At 31.9% G+C, this 10614-nt stretch overlaps 1 protein-coding gene across 1 annotated transcript; it reads left to right on the top strand.

Annotated features, from left to right (window-relative positions):
- Window positions 1-5384: 5384 nt before the first annotated feature.
- Window positions 5385-9298, top strand: LOC21409399 (soluble inorganic pyrophosphatase). Its single transcript, XM_024177161.1, has 9 exons — window positions 5385-5492; window positions 6555-6691; window positions 6849-6877; window positions 7193-7258; window positions 7826-7933; window positions 8012-8077; window positions 8451-8571; window positions 8748-8829; window positions 9011-9298. Exons 2-9 carry the CDS (start codon window positions 6562-6564, stop codon window positions 9051-9053), a joined length of 645 nt encoding a protein of 214 aa, XP_024032929.1. The 5' UTR covers window positions 5385-5492; window positions 6555-6561; the 3' UTR covers window positions 9054-9298.
- The last annotated feature ends 1316 nt before the right edge of the window (window positions 9299-10614 follow it).

Below are 10614 nucleotides of genomic sequence, written 5' to 3'. Positions count from 1 at the left end.
GATTTGTTGCAATTACCCCTTTTTCTTAATATTGGCAAAAGAATATGCATTCCAATATCTGGATTGCTAAAGATACGCTTAATTTGTTGCAATTATTAAGATTATTTAAAGTCTTAATTCATCGAAGATTCAAGGGAATTGGGGAAGTCCACAAATTAGGGGACCACAAACCTCTACCTCTACAAACAATAAACAGAATCTCACATTCCCGAGTATAATTATCAATCTCAAATGGTCTAAACTGAAGCTTAGAATTGAAGTAGAAAATCTAATTCCCAAGACAATTGACAGTTAGAAATCTAACAGGCTATACTCAAAAGTAATTGCTAGTCGGTCCCAAGTAAACCTCCGGTAGTCTAAACAGAAATTAAACTAAATAGAAAATCTGATCAGACAAAATCTTTCAAATGTCCATGTCTAGATAGATTAAACTACATGATCATCCAAAAGAAAACTATTATTTGCGACGACACTGGGGTTTTTGCGACGACAAAAAGTCGTCGCAAAAACCCCTTTTTCTTGTAGTGAGTTGACCCGTCGTAACCCGTTTATTAAACGTGTCGTATTTGGATAACACGAATACACAACACAATTACAACCCATTTGTTACCTATGTTGAGAAACAGATTGAGAAATAAGTTGACACGATCTTATTATGAAATGTTTAATAAACCGATGTCGTGTCCTGTCAATCCGCCAATATACAGGTCGTGTTTGGGTTTTGTATTTTGATGACGGGTATTTCTACCAACAAATCAAGTACTTTCAAGCGTGAATATTTGTAAGTCTTCAAGCATTTTTGTTAGTTTAATGTCTTTTGTATGCTTTTTATAAGAATTATAAATAAATACGAACTTGGATGATTTTGCATGAAGAAAAGAAGAATATTTGCCCAACTTGTGAATCAATGCCAAGAAGAGGCGAAAGAGGATTTTAAAGCACAAAAGAGGAGGCTTTGGAATGCAAGAAAGCGGACTACATCGCGCAAAGAAAAGCGAAGTTAGAGCAAGAACGCTCGCTGCAGTGCGCCCAGCTGGCAGCCCCGCGCGCTGCAGCGCGCCCCAACCCGCAACAGCGGGATCCTCTTCCAAAAACGTGAGCCGCAGCGCGTTTTCACGCAGGCTGCAGCGTGCGTATGAAGCCCTAGCTCCGAAACTGAGTAGTATAAAAGGAAAGAGGTGCCATTTGAGAAAGGGAGTCCGGAAATCTGAAGAAAACATCAAAAGGAGGCCGAAATCCTTCATCTTGGAGGTCATTGGAAGCTCTTCAATGGATATTGGATTTTCTCTTCTTTCATCTATTTTTCCATGTTGAGCTAGACATTAAAACTAAGACTTGATGTAGTTTTATTTAAACTATGTTTTGAATATTTTGTTGATTGTTAATTTAATTTCGTTTTCAATTCATTTATGTTTCTCTATGCTTAATGCTTCTACTTTATTTGACCAATGAGTTAGATGATTTTTAGATTGCGAATTTGATGCTCGAGAGAGATTTAGTTCTTTATCTAGATTTGAGAAACATAGTCTAGGTTGTTGTGAGACCGAGAGGAGATCAACGGTTAGATAATCAAATTAGGATTTAGGTCGTTGTGAGGCCGAGAGGCGATCAATATTCCTATTTTCTAATTCTAAAGGCGAAGCTTAATTTGTGTTTTAATATTCATTTTGAATAGTGATATTATTTTGGGTATTTAAATACAATTCCTTGTGAGGCACTCGAGAGAGGTTGCGAGGTGACATTAGAGCCTTGATTAATGAATTGAATGGAATTGATTAGCGATTACATAATAGGATAAACATAGGAATAATAAAGCAAAATCAAGTCTCTAGACCATTTGTGTATAGATACTTTATTTTTATTTTCTTATATTTATTTTATTTTAGTTCTTAATCATCATCTTATTAGGTTGCATACAATAATCGCGGTACTTAACGGCAATTCTAAACCCAATCCATGTGGAGACGATACTCACTCACCTTATACTCAAAACTTGACACCGTACGCTTGCGGAAATTTACTATACAAAAATATTAAGCATCATATTTCGACATGAATAATAAATGGGTTATGTTCGTGTCAGGTGTTACCGCGTCAACTGAGAGGGTCAACATGACACGGTAACACAAATTGTCACTCCTATCAATAGCTAGCCGGTCCCAAGTAAGCCTCCAGTAGTCTAGACATAGCTCAAAGTATAAAAGCTAATCGGACAAGATCTTTCAAATGTACATATCTAGATAGATTAAACTACATGATCATCCACAAGAAAACTTAGCATATCTATAAAATTAAATTGGCATTCAAATGTACTGAATGTCAAGTGAAAGAAACTAAGACTTTAGTTAAATACCAGATCTTAAATTCATTTCAGCTGTGAATGAAGTCCATAAACTCGTTGAAATCAAAAGATTCTGGTGGAGCTTGATTTAAAGAAGTATTGACATAATAGCACCACCAAAAACTAACATACATCATCGTAGCGAACGCGACAGTAAGCGAGGCTTGCTCGCGGAAGAAGAAAATGATTGCCAGCACCATGGTTCCCAGTCACCTCCATTTCGCCTGAGGCGATCTGAAATCTCTCCTCCAAACACTTGTCTCGCCATCAAGTTTCAGCATTGAATTCTAACTCTAGATCTCAACAAAATTCGAAGAAAACAACAAGACTAAGTAAGAAAATAGAGTATTAGAAAGGGATTGTACAAAGCAACGAGTAGGTAAAAACATACTGCTATTAGATTTTATTTTTTTGCCTAATTTTGAAGACGAAGTAGCCAAGTATGTCACGACCCATTCGGTTCGTTAATTCGAGTTTTTAATTCGAGTTGAGATGTGATATTGTGTGAGAGCTTTTTACTGTAGCAAAAAAGTTAGATGTGACTGTTTCCGAGAGCTTTTTACTGTAACAAAACTCGAATCAGCAAAATGAACGGGGCCGAAATTCGTTTCTCCTAATTTTCTTTTTTTGTCGAGCTATATATAGCAAATTTTCTCGGTAACCAAACAGGGGAACATTGCTTACAAATCCAGTCCCCATTATTTCAAGTTTCTGAAGAATTACGAGAAAATGAACATGCATATAAACGTACAAGAGATTTCACACCACATTCGTCTTCTACATTTTACCGTGTTTAGAATTGATCATGTTTTTATTTTTTACGTTTTTCGAGAAAGAAAAAATAAAAACGTTTTCATAACGACGTTTTACGCAATAAAGACAAAAAAATGAAATGAAAAGGATTTTTTAGTTTAGTGTAAAATGAGAGAGAAATGAAAAATGACTTTTAGTCATTTTTCATTTTTTGTTTTCCTTTTCTCTTCTCTCGAGCATAGAGAGAAACATTAATGAGTTTTTTTATACTGAAAATAATCTCTTAATAAAACTACCAAACGTATTTTTAAAAATAATTTCTATCTGAGATTAAATTTTCATTTTTATTTTTATACAAAAAATAAAATCATTTTAGAATGAATTCTAAACGCGCCCTTTATTTCTTCCAAGTTTTTCGGTAACCAAACAATACTACATGCAAGAATTTCAAGAAAGTAGCGAGGAATATATATGATCTTTAATTAATCTAGCTAAAAATTCAAAATCGACTGCAAATTATCTATTAAAAACTCACAAACTCTCCTCTGAAAATATTTTATGAAAAACCCCGTGTACGATATTCTCTGCAAAGCTCAATTTTCACTCTTCAATGGCACACCCTTCACGTTTATGAGCACGATTTTAATGCTCAATCGGATATATACCAACAATTCCAAATCTTCAAAACGTTTTTATCTTCACGTGCTCTTCACAACCAAGTCACCTGATTAACTCCTTCAAGATAATTCAACGCCTTTTTGAATTTCAAATTCAAATCAATCTGCACAACAAATACCATTTGAACTCCATCTTGCTTGTTTTTCGGATGTGATCATGTCACCCAAGCTTGCAGCATTACCAAATCTTCCAACTCTTGACCAGCATATTATCTTCTTCAACTCTAAATGCAAACTCTTGTTGAACACCTCACGTACAACAACATGTCTTCATCGGCTATCAGCCTATCACCTGTTATTTTTTTTTTTTTTTTTTTTAAATGACATAAACAGTTGTTGCCAATAAAATTTGCCCATACTAAAAAACCTAACAAACCCACAACTTAATACATTGATAACAAAACTCAGCTTGCTTGCAGTCTTAGGAGATGTTTGGTTGAAGGATTCAAACCATGATTTGAATCATAGTTCATGATTCGCTATAGTGTTTTCTCTCACAAAAAATATACGTAAATCGAAAATGATTCTAATCATATGATTCTAATTCATGAACCAAATGTCTCCTTAATATAATTAGATTCATTATGGGAGGAAGAGAGTTTTGTGTATACAGGATCTATTGACAGCAAAAAGGATCTAAACCGTGCTTAATAAAAAGTCACATGCGAGTCATATGAAAGAACAAACGTAGAAAATTTAACCTCATGTTTTATTGAACCACAATGCAATGGATTTTGAAGTTTGAGAGATCGTTTGCCAAGATTTTTAGTTTATGAATTGAATTACCAAACGCGTGAAGTTGAAGGCATCCATCTAAAAATCATTTACTCTTTTAAGGGTTTTCTCAAGTAACGTCTCTTTATTAGTAGCGTCTCTTTATTAGTAGAGTCAGTTTCTGACTATTAAATTGGATTAAAATCACATCAAATTAAAAAAAATATACAGAATAAATAATTTTAAATATGAATCTGACGATAAAAAAAATTACTAATAGTTCATTTTTTAAAATTTTATTAGAGAAACTCCCTTATTCTTTTATTATGGGAGTTTTTTTAGTATTTTTTATTTTTTCAACCGTTAAATTTAACTAAAATTATATCAAATTAGAAAATATAAAAATTAAATATATTCTAATATAAATTTAACGGTTAAAAAATAAAAAATACTAATATTCTTAAAAAGAAAGATACACTAAAGAAAGTCTCTTTTATTATTATTCTAACAAATTTTTTTTAGTTGATAAAGCAAAGGTTTTATTTAAGTGGACGGGAAATATATATATATATATTTTTTAAGAATAAGTGGACGGGAAAAGTTACGCAATAAAATAATTGGAAAAACAGTTTTACGTGGAAAGTTGGCTTACGTGTAGCTCAATAATTGGTACTTGACCTACGTTTCAGTAGTGCTAGTTTTTTAAATCCATTTCGCCTAGACTGTCATTTCGAGAAATCAAGCTCTGACAATTGAGCGACAATGACCGTCAGATTTTTTTGGCTTTTTCATCGGACGACAGATATTGACCCATGACTGACCGCTGAGATATGACGCATAAAAAATAAAAAAAACTATTCTAAATAATATCACGAAATTCCATTATTCTTCGTATATAAGCAAGAAAGCTTATACAGCTATACTGTGCTTCGAAGTCTCTTCCTTTCTCCATTTTCTGTGCTGTAGAGACCATAATCAAAGAGCTTTTTCAGCAATATTGGTGCTCTGTAAGCGTTTCTTCAATGGCTTCGACGATTTTCTTTAAGCTTTTTATTTGTTCTTTTTTTTTTTTTTTTTTTTTTTTTCATTTGAGGCGTTTTTTATGATTTGTATTGTGGGGTTTTTCTGTTGAGCAAATATAAGCTTTGCCCTTTTGATTAAAACGCTCTGAGATTGCATTTTTGTTATTATTTTGTGTAATCTTTGATGGGTTCTGTAATTTATTGGTCCAAAAGTTGGGGATCGGTTTTTAAAAAAAAAAAAAAATTAATTAATTAAAATGTGCCTTTCAAATTTTTGTTTGCGTTGTAAGGTGACCTTTTAAGTAGATTAACAGATTTCTTGAGTATCTTTTGTGGGTGTTTCTTTACTCTTCCCTTTTTTCATTATTTTCGCTAAAAAATTAAAAAAATTATTATGACCTTTGAAGTTGGTTTTGTTTTTATTTTTTACGTTTTTTAAGATAAAAATAAAAAAATAAAAATAATTTTTTAGTTTAGTGTAAAATATGAGATAAATAAAAAATGATTTTTTCATTTTTTATTTTCATTTTTTTTCTCTCGAGCACAGACAATAAAAATAATTTTTTAGTTTAGTGTAAAATATGAGATAAATAAAAAATAATTTTTTCATTTTTTATTTTCGTTTTGTTTCTCTCGAGCACAGAGATAGACATTAATGGATTTTTTTAGATATTTTTAAAAATAATTTATGTCTGAGATTGAAAACATTTTCATTTTTATTTTTATATAAAAAAATAAAATTATTTTGAAATGAGTTCTAAACGCATAGGTCTTAATCTTTAGTGTGAGCGTGACTGCTGTTGAAAATGTGTAAATGAAAAATTTTTGGTTTTCATTTTGTATATGAAATCTAGATATAGTTTTGGCTTGACTATAGGGAAATGAAGCAGATTCTAGTTTCTCCATTCTTCTAAAATCAATTACTTGTTCAGTGTTGAAAGGATTTTGACCTTGTTAATGGCGAATCAATTTTATACTTGAACATTAAACATTACACCATAGCATTTTTAATGAATATTAATTTTTTAACAACTTTCAATTGTAAAGGTTGAGTATGGCTAACAACCATGGAGAAGCGAGTGGGAAGTATTCCGGACCTCATCATGTTGCTCTGAATGAAAGGATTCTTTCTTCAATGTCACGAAGATCTGTGGCGGCGCATCCGTGGCATGACTTAGAGATTGGTCATATTTGTTTGCTGGCTCTTTTCATTTTACTTCCAGTTTATGTTAGCTGGCTTTTTTAACTACTGTTTTTTGAATTCATGTCTAAAGTACCCAGAGTAATTGAAACAGTTTGTTATTGCAATCTTACGTAATGCTTGGTGTTTACTCTACACAGGACCTGGTGCCCCAACGACTTTCAACTGTGTATGTTTTCTTTTATCCCTATCGTTTTGTTAAAACCCATATCCGGTATTGTTGTTGAGAGTTTGCATATTGATGTGATGGAAGGACAGAATCAAACTAGACATTATGCTTTTCAACTAATAGTGACCCAACTTAAAAGGTTATGTGAAATTGACGGAACTACGCTCACTATTGACCGACCTTAGTACAATTTTTTCTTAATAGTTTTGAACCATTTCTAGTGGTGCATCTTCGTTAAGGGAAATTGGAATTTGAGCTCAAAATCAAGAATTTTGCACACTTGGAGCTAATGCATACATGTTTTTTCCTTTGCAGGTGGTTGAAATTGGCAAAGGCAGCAAGGTTAAGTATGAGCTCGACAAAGCGAGTGGCCTCATAAAAGTATGATACAGTCCACCAAATTTCCAATTCTAGCATTGAATTTGAACATTTTCTTTTTATTTTGATTATGATTTAGTCCAGTTATTGGCTGGTACAATAGATAAGAAAGGAAAATCTAAATTTACCCAGTTAGAAGCAAATTCGTGCTCTAAGTGGAATTTTCATAATGATGTCATGACCCTGTTGTCACTGTGATCATACTGCATAGTTAAAATTTCCTCCAACAAACAAAAAGATTATTTCTATCCCCATTTATCATATTTATCAAATCTAAATATTGCCTGCTATAATAATAAGGCTGAAGTTCATATATCATAATTCAAGTATAGAATGACTATTTTGGCCTCTTTTCTAAATTCTGAATTTTTCTTTTTATAGCATTTGAGTTGATGAATTTATTCGAAGAACCAACTTCTTGTTCCCTATTATATTCCCTTTTATTTGTTTGCAGAATATTGCCAATTTTGGAGAAACTTATTTGTTATTGTTGTTGTTGTTGTTGTTATTATTGTTAAATTCTTTGTATTCTAAATGAGGATAGCTAATGTACAAAGTTGTTCAAAGTAGGTTGATCGAGTTCTTTACTCATCAGTTGTTTATCCCCACAACTATGGCTTCATTCCTCGAACACTTTGTGAGGACAGTGATCCCATGGATGTCCTGATACTGATGCAGGTACAGTTATTTTGTTGCATAAGCTTTCATTAATTCAAACTAAACATTTTACACAACCTTCTAGGATTTTTCTTGCAGGAGCCTGTGCTGCCCGGTACCTTCCTTCGTGCTCGGGCCATTGGATTAATGCCCATGCTTGATCAGGTAAACCACCTGCTTTCCAAGTTCAATGTCGTACTTTGCCAATTAAACTCTAGCCTGCATTCGATTAGCTGTTGTGAAGGAGAAAATAATGGTTCCTTGGTGATGTCTAGATACAAAATTTTCATTAAAAAAATAGTGGCTCATTTGTGATCTCTATTGTCGGAGTTTGCATCACAATTTAATTATGAAACTTATGTTTGTGACTTTTTCCCATGTCCACCAGTCAATTTGTTTCCTTAATTCTTGATTCTAACTTGCTTGGGCTACTAGTTTGCGGTTAATGTGCATTGTTGATCTTAAACCTTAAACTTATACACCAACAGAATTTGAGGTTCTTGTTCAAAGGTTTATGCTAACGTGACTCAAATTGCAGGGTGAAAAGGATGACAAAATTATTGCAGTATGTGCTGATGACCCTGAGTTTCGCCACTACACCAGCATCAACGAGCTTCCTCCGCATCGTCTTCAAGAAATTCGTCGATTCTTTGAGGACTGTATCCACCCACATGCATCATTTAGTGAATGATTCATTTAGTAAATTGGTTAATAAACCACCATTTGTTGCAAAACTTTTATAGCTCCCTCAGTTTATTCAAAGTTCCTATTATCTACACAAACCTATACTTGTTTTGCACAAGATATGCTTAACTTTCATGAATAATAATAATAGACAAAAAGAACGAGAACAAGAAAGTGGAAGTTGAGGAGTTTCTACCAGCTGAAGCAGCCATTGATGCCATAAAGTACTCTATGTGAGTGTTCTTAATTCTTTTTCTTTCTTGTGCATAATCTCTTCGTGAAACATAACTGTGACAAGATATATACATAAAGCCTATTGATTGTATTCTCAACTCGGACTAAGTTGATGCGTGAAATATTAATCATATTTCTCTCGTCTTTGAGTTCTTGTTCTCTCTACCGTTTTTGCTGCAGGGATCTGTACGCGTCGTATATCATCGAAAGCTTGAGGCAGTAACTCTCTTGGAGACTGCTTAGTAAATGGATAACAACACTTATAATTAACTAAGTAATATTTGCAAGGCTAGTAAACTTCTTGCTGCTTGCCTGTTTGCGCAAGTTCTATTTGATGATGCATGAAAAAGACGTACAATTAACTGTCTTTATTCAAGTAGAGCTTATGTTACATTTTGATGTTATGCTTCCTTCTCTAGAAGAAAGAATATTCACTGTTGTGTTAAAAGCTGTTTATTAAAGTAACAATCAATTTACTAAGGTCTACTCAAAAAGAAAAAAAAAATTTTACTAAAGGAATATCAAACATATATGATATTTATGTTTTTAAGATTTTTTTGTAATAAGAAAGGGTTTCTTACTTTTAGAAATTATATAATAGAGTTTTGTGCCCTTAATCAAAGACCGTTGTGGTTCTACTTCTTTTATTTTCCTTAATTTTTTCTCTCATGACCATATTATCTTCATTTTTAAATTTTCCTGTTAAAATATTATTTTAGCTTTTTTTTTTTTTTTTCTTATATGTCTTCATTTAAATATATATTTTTTGGCCTTCTTAAATGTGGCTCCCATAAATATGCGTCATTTATGTAACTTTTTTATCTTTTATGTCTGAGCGTGATTTGCTTAAATTTGTTTGTTAAATGTAAGCCAATGTTTAGCTTATCTAGTGTTTAAGTTACTGGTAATGACGACAAAAAGCTCAGTACTCCGTTAATATTATTGTCAAGTGAACTAGTAATAAGAGAATGATTTTGGACCTGTTTAGAGTTTCTAATTTGAATTGAAATGTGATTTATGTGAGAATTTTTTACTGTAGTAAAAAAGTTAGATGTAATTATTTCTAAGAGCTTTTTTACTGTAACAAAATTTGAATTCTAAACTCGAATCAGTAAAATAAACGGAACTTTTATTTATTGATTTTTAATTTCACGAAGTTATTAAAGTCTTGTTCATTTCACCGATTCGAGTTTTTAATTCTAGGTTTTACAGTAAAAAGCTCTCAAAAAATGTCACATCTAACTTTTTCTTTTACAGTGAAAAACTCTAAAAAAATATTACATCTCAACTCGAATTGAAAATTTGAATTCAAGTGTAAAAGCTTTTGACCAATATGATTGATAATATCATGTTATCGTCATAAAATGCAAACAAAGGAGTTGGAGAATCCATATATATATATATATATTCTGTAAAATGTGTTTTCTATTATCTTCTAAAACTTTTGAAAAAAGTAGTCAATGATTATTTTGATACTTTATAATTGTATGCTTTTAGTCAACGAGTTCATATTAGAGGGGATCGATTTTCATTTGATTTGTAAAATAAAGACATCGGCTTAGTTTAGTACTTTTAGTTGTTCTGAAGGAAGAAACAACTATTATAAAAAATAGTTATGTGTTTGATAAACTATAATTATAGTAGCTATGTTGGTTTCAAAATCAGTGTAATATTGTTTAGTAAATTATGAAGTTAAATTACTGTGAACAGTTAAAAATTGCGACTATATTATATTATATTATAATATAATATATATAATTACAATATAATATATATTTATTATT

Source organism: Morus notabilis, unplaced genomic scaffold (genome assembly GCF_000414095.1).
Source record: "Morus notabilis unplaced genomic scaffold, ASM41409v2 Scaffold184, whole genome shotgun sequence".
Taxonomy (NCBI): Eukaryota; Viridiplantae; Streptophyta; class Magnoliopsida; order Rosales; family Moraceae; genus Morus; species Morus notabilis.
The sequence above is the reverse complement of the archived record's forward strand: the minus strand, read 5'-3'. Positions and strand labels throughout refer to the sequence as shown.